Here is a 22,458-nt window from a genome sequence, read left to right on the forward strand (position 1 = left end):
CAAGCGATCTTCAATTGTTATTCAATCACTATGTTTATCCTTAATAATTTATCGAATGACTCAATTGATTTTCAATTTTTATTAAATCACTTAGTTTGTGTGCAATAATTCATAGAATAGATCAACCGATCTTCAATTGTCATTGAATCACTACATTTATCCTTAATAATTCATAATTTAGCTTAATTGATCATCAATTTTCATTAAATCACTTAGCTTATATGTAATAATTCATAGAATCACTTGATCTATCTTCAATTATCATTGAGTTACTACATTTATGCCCAACAATTACTTTAGTTGTGGCAACAACTATAGAAGTTGTTCCGACAACTGGCTTTGCTGTTCCAACAATTTTAGTTGTTGTTCGACAACTACTCTAGTTGTACGACAACTGCTAAAGTTGTTGGCTTATCTCTAACAGAATTTTCCAACAACTTCTGAAGGTTGTCCGACAACTACATTAGTAATTATGGGACAACTACCGAAGTTATTGAAAAAACTCAATAATAATTTTAACACGTGTGACTACTGTAATAAAATGACTCCATTAATGCAACATAATTCATACAATGACTTGTTACCACAAGCTCTTAAATATACATCAAGGCTGTTTGTTAAACTTAGATCAGTAATAATAGCAACGTCAAATACTTATGACAAATAAAATATCTTTCTTCCCTACACATTAAGTTATATAACAAACTTAGCAATCTTTGAGGTCATTACATCGTACCTGAAATATAAAAAGACAAGAATTATTAAGAATCTATAATACGAATGATTATAGGTCCCCAACGTCTATTGTAGTTGTTGGAACAAATGCTAAAGTTGTCTCAATAACTACTGCCATTGATGGACAACTGCTGAAGTTGTCCCAATAACTAGTTAAGTTGGTCCACAACTGCAATAATTGTTGGGACACGTAGTATCGAACTTGAACCAGTAAGATCTTTTTAATATAGTGAAATATTAACTTAGTTATGATTATTAAATATTGGAACAACTGTTGAAGTTGTGGGAACAACAATAGTTGTTGTTTCAAGAATTTTAATAGTTGTCCAACAACTAATGTAGCTGTCCAACAACTCCCGTAGTTGTTCGCGACTGCAAAATTTTATTTATTGGTTTTAAAATCTATTTTCAAAAATCTCTCAAATCACCATTGAATAATCTCAAATTTGATATTTAGCTTCTCTCAGGTGTTTACAATGATTTTCAAGAACACCCACTCAAAATAATAATCAATTTTCAGATTCGAATTTTCAACTTTAACAAACCCAACAATGTAGTTTTAATTTTTCTTACACTAAATCTCCTTCCAAGTAGTTTTAACAACCTATTTAAGCACAGATAAATAATATCTACTCGATTATGCAATGATTCACCAATTATTTTCGAATTTCAATCACAAATTTATAACTCAAAGGCTTCACAACTCAACAATGGAATAAAATTTGGGACTAGAGCCTGTTTGGATGGGCTTATGCCTATAAGGCTTATAAGCTAGAAAAATAAGTTGGGGTAGTCTAACTTATTTTTTTTGGCTTATAAGTTGTTTTCAGCTTATAAGCTGCTTTAAATAAGCTAAGTCAAATGGGTCAAATTATTTTTTGAGCTTATTTTAAGTACAAAATGACTTTAAGCTAATCAGTTAAACACTCAAAAAAACTGAAAACAACTTATAAGCATCTATAAGCCAATCCAAATGGGCTCTAAGTGAATGCCTTTTGATTTTCGAAAAGAAAGAGATTCTTTTATATCTCTAAATTTTGAATATTACAAGTTAACCCCAATTTTACTTAATTAGCGTTTAATTGCGCAAAAGAAAAAAGAAAAAAAATGAGACCCACCTGTCCCCTTTTTTTAATTGAAGACTTGGATGCCCTCCTCATCTCATTCTCCCAAGAAACCCACTAATGGTTTAATCACTTCATCGTGGAGAACAATCCACAAATATGGTGAATACTCTTTCTTCTGTTTAAAAAATTGTGTTTTATCATTTAATCTAATTTCTTGTTATTCAAATATTTGTGGCCATTCTGTTTTTCTATAAAGAAAATTCATAATGTTTACTTCTTTAAACTCTAAATTGTGAAAAAAGCTTAGCATTTATCTGCTTTATTTCCCTTCTAGTGGTTGATTCTTGATTTTTTTTAGCATACTCTTAATATAGTATATAGTGGGCTTTATTCATCTTTATACTTCTGTGTTGTTATTGTCCTTGCTGTTTCTAATCATAAAGCTTCACACTTTATTTTGATACTGAGAAAATTTCACTTCTTGAGAGTCAAACTACGTGAACTTTGACTAACAGTTTAAGATAGTATTTTTTTCACCATATTAATATGAGAATAATTGCAACTTACAGTATTTCTCGCATAGTTTTGAAATTTAAGTAAATTTAGCTTTGAAAATTAATCAAATTGACTCTTGGGAAGCGAAACACGACAAGTAAAAGTGAACAGAAGGAGTAAATGCTAAGCATAGTTGTAGGGCTCGAACTTGTGACCTAAGCCTCAAATCCGTCAACCTCTGCCAAGTGAGCTAAGCCCCGGGGGCACAAAGTTTCGAACTTTTTGGTCTTTTATTTGAGATTTTTACTTAAATAGTTATGCTTTGAACTTGAATTGAGCAATTGCTTTATGTGATGATGTTGCTTAAGCATCTTTATTTCATGCCCTGTTTTTCCATTTTCAATCCAAGATATCATTTTTGTCATCTTATGTGTTTGTTGTTTATGAAATTCATACTTATGGGGATCTTTATTTTTTTTTTTGTTATGGTAATAAAGCTTCCAACTTTTGATTCTTTGATTTGAGATTTTAACTTACATAGTTATGTTATGAACTTGAATTGAGAAATTGCTTTGTGCAATGATGTTGCTTCAGCATCTTTATTTCATGTCTTTTTTTGTTTTGTTGTTGCTATCTTTAGGCCAAGATATCACTTTTGTTACGAGTCTCTTTTGTAGAAGCCTTTGCTTTCTTCTGCTGCGTGTATCTTAATTCAGGGCATCCTAATATCATGGTGAATATTGGGTTTTTATGCATCTTTAATCTTCTCTAGTAAATAGTTATGCTATGAACTTCAATTACGAAATTGCATTGTGCGATGGTGTTGCTTAAGCATCTTAATTTCATGTCCTTGTCTTTTTCGTTGTTGCTATTTTCAGTCCAAGATCATTTTTGTAAAAGAGGTCTCTTTGCAGAAGCCTTTGCTTTCTTTGACTACGAATTTCTTAATTTAGGACATCCTAATATCATGGAGAATATTGATTATTATGCGTCTTTAATCTTCTGTGTTTGTTGTCTATGCACTTCATACTTAGGGGAATCTTTATTTTTAGTTATGGTAATAAAGCTTCATGCTTGTTGATGCTTTCAGCTTTTGAGATTTTTAGGTTATCTTATGAATTTGGATCATTGCTTTGCATGATGATGTTGCTCAAGCATCTTTCTTCATGTCTTTGTTCTCAATGATGATTCCCTTTTGCTATATTCAATCTAAATTATCAGCTTTCATCACAGCAAAACGACAATTTAGTGCTTATAGTTCACCATATTAGAATCCTTGTATCACTTGCCTATGAACCAAACTAATGTTATTAGGCCGTTTGGGATCACAGTTTGACTTTTGCTTTGAAAAACCTCTCTGTAAGTGGCAATGAAGGGGTTGCTCTAAGCTAGGGGTGTCAAAATTAGCTGATGAAAACGTGGCCCACCCAACCCGTTTAAGTTTGTGACCCGCCCATTTATTAGCTTAGCCCATTTTAGCCCAACCCTTTGAATGGGCTAATAGAGTCTAAACCATTTGGAATAGACCAGCTTCTTGAAACCACCATCATTTAAAAAAGTATATGTCGTCTTTGTACATTCTCGAGTCATTCTTCAAATGGGAATATTATTGGGAAAAAAGGTTTTGAGATAGCTCATACATTGGGACACCAAGCCTCGCCTTAGATAAAAGCCTATTAGTGCAGAGAAGGGTGTAGTTGTCACATTATCCACCAAGTTCTGAACCATGCACCACTTGAACTTGGAATTTCTCGGTTATCAGAAAAAATTAAAAAAAAATTGGCCATATATTGGGTCACTTTAAACTACTATGCTATTTCTCAGTGCCATTTATGATGCATAAGTAATTATGTCATCATGCTGTTTAATGCTCACCATGTGGTTTCAGTATGATGGTTACTTTTAGCCTGTTTGGCCAGTCTTCTCCAAGGCAAAAAGTGCTTTTTTTCTTCTCAAAGTTGAGATGTTTGGCCAAGCTTTTAGGAGAGAAAAGTGCTTTTGAGTAGAAGCAGAATCTAATTTTGAGAAACTGCAAAATATAGCTTCTCCCAAAAGTACTTTTCTGAAAATACTCTTAGAAGCACTTTTTAAAAGTTTGGCCAAACACTAATTGTTGTTCAAAAGTGTTTTTCAAATTGATTAGCCAAATGCAAATTGCTTCTCACCAAAAGTAGTTTTTTGGAAAAGCACTTTTCAAAATAAACTGATTTTAGATGCTTGGCGAAACAGACTATTTGTCTTGATTATACTTGTAATTTACGTAACTCTAAATTGTGCTTCAGGTCGCACCATTGATAGCAGGACTGGCTATAGCTGCTGTTGCATATGGTTCAAGGTATGGAGTCCAGGCATGGCAAGCATTCAAGGCGAGACCTCCCTCTGTAAGAATGCACAAGTTTTATGAAGGAGGTTTTCAGCCTAAGATGAACAGGAGGGAAGCAGCTCTCATACTTGGAGTCAGGTCTGTTCTCTCATTCATGTTAACACCTTGCTGCAATTCATATGAGATTTTTCTTTAAAAAAAAAAAAAAACTTGGTGTCTGGGTCAGCTTGCGTAAAGGAGACCTGCTACCTCCCACTAGCACGGAGTACCGGATAACTCTGTCCTCCAAGGCTGGGACAGATGGAAGAATCACCTAGTGTTTTTTGCCTCCTAGACTTTGTGATTCTCCATCCACTTAATTGATCACTAGGCCATAACCTTGGGTGCACCTATAAGTGGTGCATCATTGAAACTATTAAATTGAGCATGCAAGACATGGAGGACTGATTCAGTGTTGATCTGTGAGGTTGTTTTGAGGCATCACTTTTGCGTCTTTTGGAACCTGATAGATGTATTTTTAGGTTTGCAACACATTTTCTGGTTCTGAGTTTCCTCGTATGTTTCGTTTTCATTGAATCGTTGCTCAATTGTTCTGCAATAGTTTAAAGTTAATTCGTTGTTGTTGTAGAGCTTTGCTTTCTCTTAGCTATACTTTTTAGAACAAGGGACAAAGCAATATTGCTTGTCTGGTATAAGAAAAGCAGTAGACGCTTTGATCCTCTCCCTATGTATTGTGGTGAACCTGCCTTTGGTGTTTATATGATTTGAGAAACGAGATTGTAGAGTTGGATTTGTCTCCACGTTTTAAGTTGATATAGAAATTGAACATATAAGTGATATTTTTATTTCATTTCCATACCTACCTCATTTCTCGACTTTGGTCTAACGATTTCGTCTGTGCGTGTTTGCTGTGCTTTGTAGTACTGTCTATCCCTCTCTCTTTTTCAACCCCATCCCAAATAAGAAAAAGACTTGGTAGAATGATATTCAATATATAAGAACATCAGCATCACTCGTCTTGCCCTTTTTTATTTTTTCCTTTCTGGATTCATTATATTGACACCAATCTTCAACAGGGAAAGTGTTCAAGCAGATAAAGTGAGGGAAGCACATAGGAAGGTGATGGTAGCTAACCATCCAGATGCAGGAGGTAGTCACTACCTTGCTTCTAAAATAAACGAAGCGAAAGACACTTTGCTTGGACAGACGAAGAGCAGTGGATCCGTATTCTAGGCTAACGAGATTTTTCGCTGGTGCTTAGAATTTCCAAATCCTACACTCTATGGATATTTGTGGCCATTAGCACTAGAATATTGAGAATAGAGTATCATTCTTCTAAACCAACAGATGTACATTTAGTCGGATAACTTAGCATTAGGGGGTAGATCTCTTTATTGATTCTTCTAGCTGGTTAAAGTCTTTCAATTTAGCTATTCTTGATGACAGACAACAAACAGTGTCTTGATTAATGCTATGAGCAGCAACTATATCTTAATCTAAGCAAGTTTCAGAGATTGATAATATGAATTCTTACTATCCATGCCGCATCATCGCTCCATTTAAGTAACTGAGTGCTCCTTCAAATCCTCTAGGCAAGCTCCAGTGAAGACACTTTTATGTAGCCTCTTTTGTATAGGGGATGTGTGCAGAGGAATCAAGTGGTTTTGGAAAACAAAGAAAATTTGCAGCAGCCACCAAAGATCGACAATTTATCAAATTAGGCTCAAAAATTATGTAGTATAGTTTTTTGATCTTTAGAACAATGGTTTCTGTAACATTTGTTTATGGACGCTGCATAACTGGAAGATATATCTGCACCTGTGTAATAGTATTAACTTTGCAGTAGAAACCTTTTCTTATAGAGTGAAGTAAATTTAGAAAATAACAGTAAGCGGAGACGCTACGGTCAACCTTGTCAACTTTGGCATCAAAAACAGATCCTTGTAACAAGTTATGTCCAAAATACGGGATATCTATTGAAAGACAAAGATCTGCCTCTAAAAAGAAAAACTTCCTGTAACTGTCTTTTGCAACTTCTGCTGTTAAAATTCATAGTGAAAACCACAAAGCACTGTCCACCCAAAAAAAAAAAAAATATATTGAAGCCTGTTAGGACCACCCGTATGTCTGACCTATTGTGCTCCTGGAGAGAGAGAGCATTCCTGTAGTATATACATCAATAGCTAGTGATCATGAAACTTTTTTCGCTCATTCTGCTGCCAAATCTAGATTTGTAGCTGCCTGTTCTTCATCGTCTTCCATTGGAGCTTCAATGCTCTCTTCAAGAGGCCCCCGAGGGCTTCCGAAAATGGTCAGGAACATTTGTCTATGGCATTCGTCACAGAAGAAGAAATAGGAGAAATGGCCCTCATCAGGAAGCTTGTGTACCACCACTCTTGGCAGAATTCTAGCCACATAGTCGGTCATTTGGTGTGGTACGACCTGATCATCCAATCCCTGTTCATAATTCGAATGCTCATGAAATATATCCTATACAGTTGAGACACAGTGGAAACAATCCTATCTTTGCACAGATATACATTCTAAAGAATGAGACGAGAAATCAAATGAAACAGAGGAAACAAGATTTAGATGTCTACAAACCTGCCATATATGAACTGGTCCTAGAAATCCAGTCAATTCGCACTTCACTTGACCATGACCAAACTTGAGCCATGATAGAATCCCTTTTCCGGAACATTTTTCTTGCACTTGAAGATCCACAAGGCTAAACCCCCAATTTGACACCTGAAGTGCAGCTTCCTCTACAAATGGCTTCGTGCTACCCTGACGTATTGATTCCTCAACATCCCTGTGCCAGAACTCTTCAAAGGCTGGTTCACTGATCAGCGCTTTATCCTGAGAAGAACACGAGATGATACATGACAAAGATAATTAAAATGCTACAGAAGATATTGCAAGCAGAAGACAGAGAGAGAAGTATCAGGTCTTTTTTTCTGTATCTATCACAAATACAATGGGAAATTGGGGTGCTCCAGGTAGAGGTTGGATATACAATTTTCTGCCACATCTATTACATACACAATAAACAACAAAACAAACAAAAAAGGAGAAGAGGCAGAACTAAGTGCTATTATAGTAATGCAAAGTGTGTCCAGTTTTTTCCTTTTTCTTATTATATATTTTGGAATGAAATCTTTTTAAGTTTTTAATCACTGCAGGTCACCTACTACAGGCAATCCAAACTGAAAACATAAGAATGAATACATTCTGGACTCTCTTTTTCTTGTTTCACGGAGCCGCAAGTGAATATTTGCATTCCATAAAAACTGTTAAGACCACTCTCGAGGATTGTTGTTTGGGGGGGGGATCCAACATTGAAAATTTAAGGTGACACCCGTTTACTCAAATTTCACATTATTTCATGCTGGGTTTTCAATTATTTTGCATAACAATATCTACCTTTTGTCCCAACGACAGAGACAAGTATTTATCAATTTGACCATGCTTCCCAGATAGAAATGTCCGGCTATAGAAGTAATCAAGAAATTTTGGAAATCTCCGAGCTAAATAGTATGTCAATTTCCTTTTCCTTGTCCACTTGTTCCAAGTTCCTGTCATCTCTTCTTTGGTCATGCTTGATTCATATGGGTTGACAAATGGGGCAAACATAGCTACGCCTGTAACAGGATGATAAAATCATCAGAAATTTGATGAGTAAGGTTAATGTGATCAATCAGAGGGGAAAGCATGATATTTATCAGACCATCCAGCAACCAAGGAAGCTAGCACATTACAGTGTGAGTCATTCAAGTGATGTTCCTTTTATCTCTCCTCCTATTTTAAGAGATCATCATTGATTGTGGTGAATTGTCCCAATGGCATATTATCATGCCATCTACTTTAACTTTGACAATCACTTCATGCTAAAAGAGCAAAAAAATCCTTAAAATTTAGTGGAGAAGAGTTAACAGAAAAATGGGAGAATGAACATACCTGCAACTCGGTCAGGTATAAATTTCATCGCAGCCCAAGCATGTATTGCTCCACTTGAGTAGCCCAAAACCCAGAATTTACTATTAACTCCTAAGGCATCAGCCAGGTATTTCATGTCCAGAGCAGATGAGTTAAGGTTTCGTTCAGGGTGAGGATCACTCTCTCCAAAACCTGGAAGGTCATAAGTTACCAAACGAATCCCAAACTCTTCAAGAAGTGATACTTTCACTCCGGGTATACCTATCACAAAAGCCATATAGAACAAACTAATTAACACGAACCAATGTCAAATTAAATATTTAACTAGCTATGCAGCAATTCCCTACCTCCAAGTCGAGAAGAGAGGAAGCCATGTGGAGCAATTACAGAATATCTAGCTCTGTCAGGTGGAACTCCTATCTCAGTATATGCCATATTTCTACCATCTGGAAGCAGTATATGAGTAGCGCTAGGAAAATGTATGTACACTTCTTTCACTAGCTTGCCCGAGGTATCTTGTTTGCTATTTACACTTAATGCTGCACATGTCACCAATTATCAGGACCAGAAACCAAAAAGAATCATGAACCGAGAGGAGAAAACTAGAGAAAGAAGCACAATTAGATCCCAGAAATCTATTAACAAGAGCCTAAGAGATGTTCATTGATTGTAGAAACATAATAAAATCAGGTTATTAACCATTGTGACTAATAATATTACAATGGATCCCACAAAGAAACAAAGAAACACTTCAAAAAAGGATGAAAACTTCTTCATCTTCAAAGAAAATGCTAGATTTGAAAATTTCCAGAGATTTCTAGAAGTTAAAGCCTTTAATTTGTTTTATACTCCATCGGTCCTAAAAAGAATGGGATGGTTAGAGCAGGAAGGTCAACTCATCTACTTTTTTGAGTTTGGATTTCTTAAATTTTCAAAATAAAATTCACATATTCAAAAACTAAACAATAAGTACTGCATTTTCTGGAGATAAAAAAGAAAAGTCAGTTTGACTCCCAAATAGTACTAGTGCCAAACAGGAGTAGTTTTCCAATTCTTTCGTTTCAAAGTGGAGCCGAATGTTAGATAAAGAATTTCAACTACAATCACAACTTGTATGAGAAGTTAATCAATCAAACAGAGTTAATTATACCCATAAAAGGTAATCAAAGGTGACGATTATTTTGACCACCGCAGTAGCGAAAACCTGACACTTTGAAATTTTACAAATACAACAACAACAAACTCAGTGTAATGCCACAAAGTGGGATTTGGGGAGGGTAGAGTGTACCGGACCTTACCCCACCTTAGAGGTAAAGATGTTGTTTCCCATAGACCCTCGGCTCGAGAAAAAACAGTTCAAAAAAGGAAATAACAGAAATGAGAAAGTCATGGCAAAATACTACCGAAAGCATACCAAAGCATTCTAAACAGTAACTACATCAAACACCACAGGAGTAATGCTACGACTAGTAGTATGAAAGGATAAGCGAGACAACGCTCTACTACCAGCTAACCTTCTACCCTAATCCGTATCCTCCACAACCTTCTACCCTAATCCGTATCCTCCATAACCTTCTATCTAAGGACATGTTCTCGGTAAGCTGAAACCAGTGGCGGATTCAGGATTTTCAATCAGGGTGTTCGGAAAAATAAATGAACCTATTTTTGCATTTGTTTAGGGTGTTCAAAAGTCAATATATGTACATGAACACAGAAAATTGACCGTCAATATACACTATAATTTTTTGCCGAGGGTGTTCGAGTGAACACCTGGGCTTTGACTCCATCCGCCCCTAGCTGAAACTGCGCCATATCCTTTCTAATCACCTCTCCCCAGCACTTTGAAATTCAAAAGTGATTTCTAAGAATTCTACATACTACTGGCAAAATGCAAATGCAAATGGAGAACTTCTCAAAGTAATAACAGAAAGCCGAAATTTACCGGACAGGGTGAGGATGAAGACGAAGAAGATCACGGGCCAAGCATGAACAGGATCACGATCCTCCGGCAAAAACTCATTCAAAACACTCAACCTCCTTGAAACTTCTCCCAAAGGACCTTTAGTTTTCTTCACAATGTATGATTCCTCAGTCAATAAACTTTGTTGCACAACATCTCTACAACCTCTCAACAATTCCATCAACAATTCTCCCCAAGCCTTCACGAAACCCTCGAATTGATCCCTAAAACTCTCAGGCTCCGCCACAACCTCCTCGGTCCCCGGAGATTCATACACCGATCTCTTCTCCTCGAACGCCGGCGTACATATTTCTACTGCATCTCCGGCGAACCTGTTGGAAAAAATAATTCAAAGTCGTAGGAAACCAAAATTGATTCGAATTTACTATTTTAACTTAGAAGTTGTATTTGCAATTTGAAAAACACCTATTTACATTTTTTGTGCATTCAAATAACTAATTATTTTTTTACAAAAACTATAACCAAACACAACTTCATCTCCAACTAAAATTTCAAAAAAAAATAAAAAAATATGTAGCTTCTATGGCCAAATGCCTGCTAATTCATGTCTAGTTAGAAATTATAGTAAAAAAATATATACGAACAGGTTTTCCAATTTATAGTCAAAAGAAGTTTCAAACTATTATAAATAGAGATACTGCTAGGATTCAAATTTGGTAACTTGAAATTTGCAAATTTGAGTTTTTAAAGTTGTGTTTAACTGAAGTTTTGCGAACTTGAAAATATTTTGAAGATAAATTTTCAAAATGTGATCAAATTTGACGGCGAAATGAAAATAAATTTTCAAATCTGATCCAAAATCTATGACGAAACGCTAACTTATTAGTTAATGAATAAAATATTTTGCTTGAGAACCTTATCCCGCTGTCCTCTACTAAGCTTGCTAGCTCGTCCCTCCATGACTTTGCAACTGCAACATCCGCCATTACTTCGAAAACACACTCCTAAAACCTAGCTGTTTACACTTAAAAACACACACATTATGAAAGGAATATCTATAAAAATAAAGTTTATAGAAGAAAGAAATGATAACGATCTATTTTAGTGTTAATAAACTTAATTAGGAGAGTAGTGGTAGTGACCGGAAAGGGGAATGTGGAGAGAGAATATATAAAGGAGATAGTGATGTGCTCATAGGAGTAGTACTAATTTAGTAGTATGTGACAGAAATTAATTAGTGAACAATAATTCTGTGGAGCCCCCTCTTTTCTCTTTTTTTTTTTTTTCTTTATTCTTTTGGTTTTGCTGCCTTTTCTTTTTTGCTTTTAAAATAATATTACTACAATTTACAAATATCTTTTCTTTTTATCTTTAACACAAGTAACAGAGCATGAGAGGATCTTTATTCACAATGGGAAAACATGTGAATGTTAGAAAGAAAGAAGCATGATAAAAATTTGACTTGAAGTGTTGACATGATATCGAGTATCGTCAGAATAGTAAGTTTGACTATATTTTTGTAACTACAAAGTTTTTTTTTTATGCTACGAAAGAACTAATTATTGCTACGTGTGTTTCATTGTATAACTTTGATCGTAAATTTTGATATATATTTTTTAAATTTGTAAAAATAAAATTTATATATTTAAAATCTATATAAAAAGTACTGACAATTTATAACTAAGATAATTTAGAAAAAATGTAAGAAAGATATGGTCAAGAACTACCTCGTAGACTTTCAAATAGTTATAAGTTCACATAAATTGAAAGAGATGGAGTAGCATACTAAATTCCTTGTTATATACTCCCTTTGTCCATTTTTTGTTATCCAGTATAATCAAAATAGTATTCACCTTTACTTGTTTTGTCCGAAAAACTAAGAAATAATTTACCATTTCATCTAATATTATCCTTATTATTAATTATTGAGTTGAAAACTTCAAAGAATAAATAGTGACTGCGTAACTTTTAAAGTTATTTAATTAATTTTAATTATTTACAACAACATACCTAGTGTAATCCCTTAAGTAGAGTTGGGGAGAGTTGGAAAGCAACAATATAGATGATTATAATTATTAGGGTTGACATAATAAAATATTATTTTATTTATTAATTTTTAAGGTGTGTCAAATTAAACATGAACAAATAAAAGTGGAAGGAGAGAAAACAATTAATCCCTCTATCCAAAAAAATTGTCCTCCTTTCCTTTTTAGTCTGTCTCAAAAAAATTATTCTTTTTTTATATTTAGAAATAATTTAACTTTATGAGATAATTTACGGCCACACAAATATCTAAAACTTATTTTGAACCATATATTTCAAAAATCTTTTTTTATTTTTTAAATTTTGTATCAAATTAAAATAAAATAATATTTTTGAGAGGGAAGGAGTAGTATTTAGGAAAGATATAAAGTTGAACTTTGCTTTCATGTCGTGCGGCGTAGAAATGTTAAAATGTTGACGTAAAAGATACTCTTCCTCTGTCTTTCCTAATCAATCCCAGCCGACCATTGCAGAAGGAATCAGATCTTCTTCCGTAAAGTTCAAAATATTAACCTCACCAAAAGGTTAAAGCGTCTCCCTCTTTCTGACGCGCTCACTAGTCACCACCCTGCGTTTGAGCCCCGCACTTTTCTAATAAAACAATAAAAAAAATATTGGAACCAAACTAATTCAATAAAAAAAAATCTAAATTAGGTTTCACGCACAGAATTTGTGCATGAAAGAGATATTTTTTTAAGCTATGAAAAATCACGTTTTTTTCATACTTTGGGTAAAAATTAATTATATTTCAAAATTCCGAAATATCAATATTTTATATATAACTTAATATATTTTTTTGCGTACAATAACGTCGGCTCATTACATCAATTATACCTAAACGTTTGTATCGTCGTTTTAGGGGTTGTAGAGTGCCCTGAAGTAAGTTTTGTTTGCTTAGAAACTTGTCATCTTTAGATCTAAGTATCATATTTTATAGGATTTTGATTTTAGTGTTTTGAAATAAAAATATTATATTAAAAAATAATTCATTCAAGAGAGATTCAACCAAGGTATAATATATCTCATTCAATGCTCACAATTTCAAGAACAAAAAATATGTCAGTTTCACACCGACAAAAATCCTGTAAAGCTGGCAGCTGAAACCCCAGTCAAATCGGTCCACGAAAGCGTGAGTACGACGGTATCTTTTGCAGAATTTTTCCTTTTTCCAATTTAACTGCCTCGATTTTTTTAAATTTATTCATACATCAATTTAAGTAGGCGTTTGGACATGTGGTTTGAAATCATAATTTGAAATTATGAGATAAAATCAGCATTTAGACATGCATTTCATTTCATTATGTCAAATCATAATTTAAAATTTCAAATCATCCAAAGAAAAAGCATGATTTGGGGTTTTAAAAATTTTAAATATAAAAATTGACTCATAAATTTATATTTTATAAAAAAAGACCCATAAATTGGTAAATACTTTTAACAATTACTCCTACCAACCTCAGTAACTTCCACCAACCTTTATTTATGTCTACCATGTGGAAGGATTATATTAAAAAGTAATTACATTCCTATTCATGTTAAATTTTCATTTTTATTAAACTAAAGTTCGATCAATTGATGTTGTATTTTTTAGAAAGGCCTTCTAGTAGTGTATTAATTTTGTTATGAACTATGACTTGCTCATTTGGTAAGATTGTATAAGAATTGGGAATGTTTTGATAGTTTTCACAACTTAAGATATCCAAGCATGATTTCAAATCATGAATTGAAACCATGGCTTCAAACCATATCCAAAAGGCTCCTAAGTTGATGCCCCATGAAGCGTTTTCAAGGAAAATGAGTTTCTTCTAAATAAATAAAGGAATTCATTTTTAGAACTTGAATTTGAGAAATCTGAACAAAAGTGAAAAAAATTGCATTCATCTCATAATATGTGATATCTTTTATCATTGCTAGCAATAGCGGAACCAACATTATCAATACTCCAGAAAATTACATTATCATTATCATTCTTTTCATAATACAGTTAATCAGTATGCGTTTTCATTTTATTAAATTACTTGCAACAACAACGTACTCAAAATATTTTCACAAGTGGGGTTTGGAGAGGATAGATTATACGCCAAACTTACCCCTACTTCATGGAGATAGAGAAATTGTTTCCAGAAGACCCTTGACTCGAGTAACACATAACAATGCTGTACGAAAAAGACAATACATAAGTATCTTATTAATTTAATTAAGGGAAATTTTCAGAGACCTTCCCTCGCGTTTTGCTTCGTTTCACTGACCTCCCCTCACGTTTGTAATATTACGGCTACCTCCTCTATTTTAATTTTTTTATACCAACTATTTTATCCTATTTATTACTAATAAAAAAAGTATATATGGACTGATTTGTCCTCCCAAAGATCAGGTTCTTTTGATTAAATTTTATTTTATCAATATCTTCTTGAAAAAGCTATTTCCTAGGAATATTAAAATGGAATACCATGGGTTACTCACCCGTTCCCAACGTTTTTACCTTTTTTCTCTTCATCAACCATGTTTTGACTTTTTGAAACTAAATTTTGTATATTAAAAATGTAAATAACGTATTGCCAGCAATTTATATCATTCTCCATCCCTGTTCAATTCATCCGCTTTCATTTTTGCTCCAAAAAAAAAAAAAAAGGTAAAACAGAAAGTCTTTTATATTTTAGTAATTGCGATATGGATACTTGCTATCTATAATTCTACATAAAGTTTGAAAACTTCCATAATGGAGTCATGGACTTAGCGTGGCTACGAAGCAAATATGTGCTTTCCTTAAAATATAGGAACTACTAAAGCAGAGGAAAAAATGGGGGCCCAGGGATGCAAAGCTCGAAAACTTCCATAATGGAGTCATGGACTACACAAGTTTAAGGAATAATTACTTGATGTAGCTTCTTATAAGATCTATTTATTGATAATAACTATTCTTTTAGTTATTTATATATAGTAACTAATTTACTTTTCTAATTTACCATCCATAGCTATATCAGTAACTATGCACATACATGGTTAAACAAATCCCTTAATAATAGGCATGACTATTATTAAAATTGGTTCCATAATTTTAGCTTCCTTTCCTTCTTCAACCATGATTCTCCTTCTCTCTTCCCTTTCCTTCTTCAACCATGTTCCATTTCCTTCTTTCACTAAATCATAAACCCTAACTTCTTCTCAACAACGGCTATCATGATGCATATGTTTTGTCATGGGTGGCTTTACCGCCATGCCCAATGACCCCTTGGTCGCACCCCATGGCCCTAGTGTCATGGAAGACCCCGTGGTCTTGGTCGCACCAAGCAACAAGAACGCCTATGCTAATGTCGCCCCATCGTTTGCTCGTGACCGTGCCCACCAGCCGGCAGTGCCCAAAGCGCCCGTCAGCAAGCAGCGCCCTCAACGCTTGCCTGCAGTCAGTGCCCATGCCAGGCAGCCGCCGCGCAATGCCCGATCGTCAGCGCCCCAGTGCGTGCGCGCGCACGACAGCCTGCGCCCACACCCGCCCGACCGTGCCCGCACCCCGGTGCGCACGACAGTGCCATGATCCGAAGTTGCTGTAATGGACCTGCTCTAGTTTAGGTCACTTTTGATGTAAATATAGAGTAGTTTACTTCCTGTTCTTGTAGTGTGATTCTCTAGTTTTTTTTTTTTATGTCTACTCCTGTAACTTGGGTTTTTATTTTTAAAGCATTATTAGGGGGGATATAGTTGGTGAAATAAAAAAGCATTCAAATCTTCTGCAAAGGTGTTCTCTCCCCCCTCGAACACCCCAGCTCTTTTGTAATCAATTCTCTGTTAATACAAGCAAGCATTTTCGTTTTCAATTCTCTCATTGCAAATTGTTGACGACATAATTTTCCTACACGGCATAAACAGTCTAGTCTAGCATGTAGAGGGGACCTCAGGTTGGCGGATATTGATCACACGGAAGTCGGATTACTTAGCCTTACGTCGCCCTTCTAAACATCTCAAGAAGGCGCCACGTAACAGTTTGCATGTTTTTGTGTATTTGAACCAATGAGTGATGTATTTTGTTTGTATGTATTTGTATTGTTGAAATAGTGATGAAGTGCAAATCAAATACACAGTCACTTTAAATTTGTTTATGAATGTTCGAATGTATTTGTATATTTGAATTTTTCAATAAAAGCTTAAATACAATTATTTTTTAAGTGTTTTGAAGTTACAAATCATGTATTTTTCAAATTACCGGTTGAATGATCGTAGTCTCTGGTTTTGTGTTTCCTTCTATTATTAATGTTTTTGAATTTTGAATTTAGTTACAAAAAGAAGGGAAGAGAGAAAGAAAATCATGGTTGGAGAAAGAAATAAAAGCTAAAATTATGGAACAAAATTTACCTTACCAAAAGAAGGGAAGAGAGAAAGTTATTAAAAAAAGATATTATTCTGTCTATTAATAAACACCACCGTTAATGCCTAAATTTATGGGATCTGGTTATTGTTTACAGATTAGTTATGTATTTGAAGACCTTCAAATACACGTGTCTAAATACATAAACTAATGAAATGGTAGCTACATATCGTAATATTGAAAAGGGTAGCTACTAATGGTAAAAACCTATAATAAGGTAGTTATTTCTGTAAGTTTACCTAAAATATACTAACAAGAATGCAGGGTCCTACCTACGTTACGTGATTGATAGAACTATGTAAGGGGCGGTTAATTTGATGTGGAAGAGGCACGAGTGCAGTTCTAAGCGTGGCTTAGTGTGAGTCACTTCACTCGGGAAAGAACAAAGAAAGGGCAATCAATTATTTAAATTGTCAATAATTTTTTTTAATTGATAATTTTGAACTCCTAGTCGTTTGATGCGCCACTTGTATTGCTTCCTTTGAGCCGAGAGTCTATCGGAAATGGTCTCTCTACCTCACAAAGGTAAGAGTAAGGTCTGCTTACATCTTACCTTCCACAGATCCCACTTGTGGGACTACACTGGATATGTTATTGTTGAGTCGTATGCATTGAGAATCTCGTGTGTAGTTCTCTAGAGCGACAGTAAGAGTGACTTATCTGTTAACTTTTTTTTATCACCCCCAAAAAAAGCAAAATTTACCTTATGTAAAGGTGTCAAAGTAAGACAAATGAATGCTCTCACTCAGGGGATTGTGCCTTCATTAAACAAAGAAGCTGAGCTGTTGATATCGAATAAGAGTCCGCATAAGAGAAGTGATCAATTATATTATATATCCCCGGGCCCATCAAAATCCTTCTCTATACAAGTTTTTGAACGAGGTTTCTAAAAAGAACTTTAATAGGCCAGAGGTTCATAGCCTTAGTAACTAGGAGCAGAGAGCCCGTTGCGCCTAACCTATTGCGTTAGCCATTCCAGTCCATTAAAAATTTCGAATTACGTTGAACCAAACAATCCGTAATAAATAAAAATATAGTCATGATGGTACACGCCAGCACAACATACACATAAACTGAAAGTTGTGATTTTCCAATTTATTCGAATTTGATTATAATATTTATATATAAAAAAACAATCAGAACCTTGAGTTTTTAAATATTTTGAAAAAATGAAAAAAGCTGATGCATTTGACCTCTTCCGTGGAAAATAATTAATGGACACATATTCGCTTTGGATTAGAGTGGTCCAGCCCAAATACCAGATTTCTAAACTTTTCATGGTGTTTCCGAGCTTTGCAGCCTTGGGCCCTCCATTTTTTTCCTATGCTTTAGTAGTCCCTATATTTTAAGGAAAGGACATAGTTGCATTGAGATTGATGCCATAATACTAAAATGGCCACGCTGTGCTTAAGTAGTACTTTCGAATTTACGTCGAATCATATAAATTCACTGGTCCCTTCGTGTCATAATAAGTGGTATTTTTAATTTATACAAACTCTTTAAAAAAAATTCCTTAAGAAAACCGCTCACTCCTAAAAAGCAAAAAATATTTTATTAACTTACTCTTAATCAAATATTTTGAAAAAGAAGTAGATATTTGATGGCTTCTTAGTTATATAAAACTCCAACTGTTTAATTAAGGGTAAAACTGGAAGAAAATAAAATGTCTTCTAGGTTTTGTGAAACACCACTTAATTTGAAACAAAATGAAAAGATAAAAATACCACTTATTATGAAACAGAGGAAGTATAATTTATCGATTTAATAAGGTGGACATGTATATCAATCAACTATCATTTAATGCTAAAAGTTTATACACAAATTTATGTCATATACCCTATATTATTAGAAATAGTCTAAATTAAGGTCGGGTAGTGAGTAAAAAATTGGACAAGTCTTTTTATTTTTAAGCTGATACGTGTCATTCCATTAAAAATAAGGATAAATCAATGTCAAATTATAAGAGAAGGGATATATTAAGACTGAAAATATAATAAAAGAGGTATATTTGGACAAAAGTATAACGAGGGATATATTCAAATCATTTCTAATAGTAGAGGGTTATATTCGACCCTTTTCGGCATATTTATTAATTTAATGTTAATAATGCAGGTGAATTTTAACCCTAAGTTAGTACCAACAAAAAATTATCTGACAAGATTGGCTACCATTACTAACAATGATAAAAGATATGAATCGAATATTACGAGATGTATGTATATCAACTTTTAATTAGAGGTCTCTCATTCAAATTTTAAAAATAATTTTTCTTTTATAAGAAAGAGAATCCTACGCCCATTTAAATTAGTCGAATTAGTTAGTTTTTAATACTCTCTCCGTACTAAAAAAATTGACACTTTTCGCTTTTTGAGAGTCCAACAAATTGAGTTTAATCATAATTTTTTTTATATGTCTTTTAAATATCTTAAATTATTAATTAAAATGACTTATAATACTTTTTATGTAGCTTTCAAATATGTAAAAATTCTATTCCGAAAAACTTAAAGATTATATGTTCTAACACACAAATAAAATTAAAAAAATTGACTAACAAAAAGTAAAAATTGGCAATCTTTTTTGGACGAAGGGAGTACTGTATAACTTGGAAAGGGCAAAGAAAATCTGCAAAAGATGCCGTCGTAGTCACGCTTTCTTGAACCGTTTTTGACTGGGGGTTAAGCTTCCAGCTTTGCAGGTTTTTGTCGGTGTAAAAAAGTGATATTTTTTGTTCTTGAAATTGTAAAATGACTTGGATCTGTTTATTGTACATGTCTTTTCTGTTTCTTTTCCCACAAGCTCAATAATCTTTACTAGGAGCCCGTTTGGATTGGCTTATAAGTTGGCTTATAAGCTGTTTTCAGCTTTTTTGAGTGTTTGGCTGACCAGCTTAAAGTCATTTTATACTTAAAATAAGCTCAAAAAAATAATTTAACCCATTTGACTTAATTTATCTAAAGCAGCTTATAAGCTGAAAACAGCTTATAAGCCAAAAAAAAAAAAAGTTGGACTACCCCAACTTATTTTTTTCAGCTTATAAGCTGCAAACAGCTTTAAGCTGTAAGCCAATCCAAACGGGCTCTAGCACTTGTATTTGCTTTTCATGAAAAAGGAAGTGGAGTTGCAAAACAACATCCTTTCAAGTACTTATTCATAATTCAAGAATTACATTTAATTAAAAATACTACTACTAGTAACTAATTTGCCATTTGAGAATAATTGATAGTAATAGTATAAGTTTTAGTGGCACACAGGATGAACTCGATAAGCAATAAGTTTTTGATTTTTATTCTTTTTTTCTTAAATTTAGGTTTTTGTACGGGGTTTGAACTCGTGAGCCACAACAAGTGGACGTGTGATGGTCAAAATCTAATAGTATAGTATAATTTGTTTCCGATCAATGTAAAATGACAAAGATTTCATAAGGTTACGATGCTTAATAGTATTTCATTATATTCTCGCCGCGCTACTTCTTTTGTTACGGGAAATTACACCAAAATTATAATGTCTCTCCTAAGTCCAACATAATAAAAATATTGGAACAAGTACGAAGGTCATACTTGTGTTAGACGGGCAATTCGTAGAATTGCCTTTTTTTGGGGTGGTATTTAAATTTTGCCCTCATATTTGTGGTCTTTAAATTTTGCCTTTCGGCTAAAACTCATAGGTTCCAAGTTCGAACCCCCGCTCAGTCAAAATTTTAAAAAATTTTGCAAAGCAGAGTTTAAATTTCGTTATGCCCCCTCCGGCAGACTTTTAGTCATGTTTAACTAAAAGTCTGCCGGAGGGGACAGACTTTGCCTTGAAGCATATATACATATTTTTTTTTTATCTTTTCAAGGTAAACTTTTGGTAATGCCTTAACTAAAAGTGTGCCCCATAAAACATAACTAAAAGTATGCCTCATAAGGCGTAAGTTTTCCTCAAGGCATAACTAAAAGTTTGCCTTATAAGGCAAAGTTTAAATTTTGCTATGCCCCCTCCGGCAGACTTTTAGTTGTGTTTAACTAGAAGTCTGCCGGAGGGGGCCGAATTTTAGTTGTGTTTAACTAGAAGTCTGCCGGAAGGGGCAGACTTTTAGTTGTGTTTAACTAAAAGTCTACCCCTCCGGCAGACTTTGCCTTGAAGCATATATATATATATATTTACTTTTCAAGGTAAACTTTTAGTTATGCCTTAACTAAAAAGTGTGCCCCAAAGACATAACTAAAAGTATGCCCATAAGGCGGAACTTTTCTTTAAGGCATAACTTAAACTTTGTCTTATAAGGCAAAGTCTATGCCTTAAGAAAAGTTCTTGCCTTATGGGGCATAATTTTCTTATGTGTTAACTAAAATTTTGCCCCATAAGGCATAACTAAACTATGTCTTAGGAAAAATTCTGCCTTATGGGGCAAACTTTTAGTTATGCCGGATCCGGCATAACTTTAGCTTTTCCTTAAAGATTGTATGCTGGATCCGGCATACACTCCCCCAGTCCTGCCTGGCGAAATTATTTTTTTATTTTATGCCTAAGCGGGAGTTCGAACCCAGAACTTCATGTATTCGCCCACCTTTCCAAGCAAAGGACAAAATTTAAAGATCACAAATATGAGGGGCAAAATTTAAAGACCACAAATTTGAAGGGCAAAATTTAAAGACCACCCCAAAAGAAGGGCAATCCGCGCAAAAATATGGTGTTAGACTAGCCAAACTTATATAACCTTCCTGTTCTTGTTTAAAGAAGGTTAGAAGGTTTCGTTCAAATCTGAAGTTGCCATGCCCGTTGAAATTTGGTATCACTACTCCGCTTGCATTAACTCTATAAAAATCTTATTTTTCGTAGTAATTACATTGTAACCGGTTAGAGGCGTATAGAGTGCTAGGTAGGTATTCAAATTGAACCCCAAATTTTTCACGCAAAACATAAATTTATGGGTAAAAAAATACTAAAATTGTAATAAATGGTAATTATGAATTCATAACTTTCAAAATATAATAGGTTCAATACTAATAATTTTAAGATTGAACCATAGAGTTTAAATCTTGGATCAGCCTTTGCCGTTTAGGAGTACATTGAAATCCAACTTTTCATGTTCCCAATTTTTCATTTATCAGTGAAGCAAAGTAGAAACTCTTCTAACAATCCTTTTCTCCAACCCCAAAACTCCTTAGCCGCCACACCTATTACGCAACTGTTTTTTTTTTACCCTTTTGTTGATTTTTATTAATCTGCAAGTATTTACAATTTGTAAAAACTTAGAGGTGTCAAGATTAGCCAGTGAAAATGTAATTCATCCTATGCATTTAAGTTTCGGCTGATTATGATCCGCCCGTTTATTAGCTCAGCTCACTTCAGCCCAATGCTTTTCATCCTATGGCTGATATGTAGTTCAAATTGACCTATGAAAAATATTGTCAATTTTTTTTCAAGAAGTCAGTTTCTTTATTTTATATGTTATATATAGCCATAATAAAGAAAAATAATAATTTTATTAGGTACTATAAAATTATAAGAATAGACAAAGAAATTAAAACTTAATAGGAATTTGACGGATTAGATTATGACCCGTTTTTTAGTCATTTTAGTCTGATCCATT

At 34.0% G+C, this 22,458-nt stretch overlaps 2 protein-coding genes across 5 annotated transcripts; one reads left to right on the top strand and one right to left on the bottom strand.

Annotated features, from left to right (window-relative positions):
• Positions 1-1,817: 1,817 nt before the first annotated feature.
• LOC132630092 (mitochondrial import inner membrane translocase subunit TIM14-2-like) lies at positions 1,818-6,739 on the top strand. 4 transcript variants are annotated; one of them, XM_060345628.1, is made up of 3 exons: positions 1,818-1,961; positions 4,580-4,758; positions 6,213-6,739. In XM_060345628.1, the coding sequence occupies exons 1-3, from the start codon at positions 1,959-1,961 to the stop codon at positions 6,361-6,363; spliced, it is 333 nt and encodes a 110-aa protein (XP_060201611.1). In that variant the 5' UTR covers positions 1,818-1,958; the 3' UTR covers positions 6,364-6,739. The 4 variants fall into 4 exon arrangements, with proteins under 4 accessions (XP_060201611.1, XP_060201608.1, XP_060201610.1 ...); XM_060345625.1 differs by lacking the exon at positions 6,213-6,739 and adding an exon at positions 5,697-6,156; XM_060345627.1 differs by lacking the exon at positions 6,213-6,739 and adding an exon at positions 5,703-6,156.
• On the bottom strand, positions 6,613-11,664 carry LOC132630091 (uncharacterized). Its single transcript, XM_060345624.1, has 7 exons — positions 11,393-11,664; positions 10,499-10,848; positions 8,904-9,095; positions 8,578-8,817; positions 8,044-8,261; positions 7,225-7,479; positions 6,613-7,077 (listed from the first exon to the last, which is right to left on the bottom strand). The coding sequence occupies exons 1-7, from the start codon at positions 11,461-11,463 to the stop codon at positions 6,829-6,831; spliced, it is 1,575 nt and encodes a 524-aa protein (XP_060201607.1). The 5' UTR covers positions 11,464-11,664; the 3' UTR covers positions 6,613-6,828.
• Between the last annotated feature and the right edge of the window lie 10,794 nt (positions 11,665-22,458).

Source organism: Lycium barbarum, chromosome 3, assembly GCF_019175385.1.
Source record: "Lycium barbarum isolate Lr01 chromosome 3, ASM1917538v2, whole genome shotgun sequence".
Lineage (NCBI taxonomy): Eukaryota > Viridiplantae > Streptophyta > Magnoliopsida > Solanales > Solanaceae > Lycium > Lycium barbarum.

Excerpts from the sequence above, each read along its gene's own strand:
- LOC132630092 (XM_060345625.1), top strand. Across the intron at positions 4,759-5,696 it reads GCTCTCATACTTGGAGTCAG|GGAAAGTGTTCAAGCAGATA; the intron begins GTCTGTTCTCTC and ends AATCTTCAACAG.
- LOC132630091 (XM_060345624.1), bottom strand. The coding sequence starts at position 11,463 with ATGGCGGATGTTGCAGTTGCAAAGTCATGGAGGGACGAGCTAGCAAGC. Across the intron at positions 8,262-8,577 it reads TATACCTGACCGAGTTGCAG|GCGTAGCTATGTTTGCCCCA; the intron begins GTATGTTCATTC and ends ATCCTGTTACAG. Across the intron at positions 7,480-8,043 it reads CTCTGTCGTTGGGACAAAAG|GATAAAGCGCTGATCAGTGA; the intron begins GTAGATATTGTT and ends TGTTCTTCTCAG.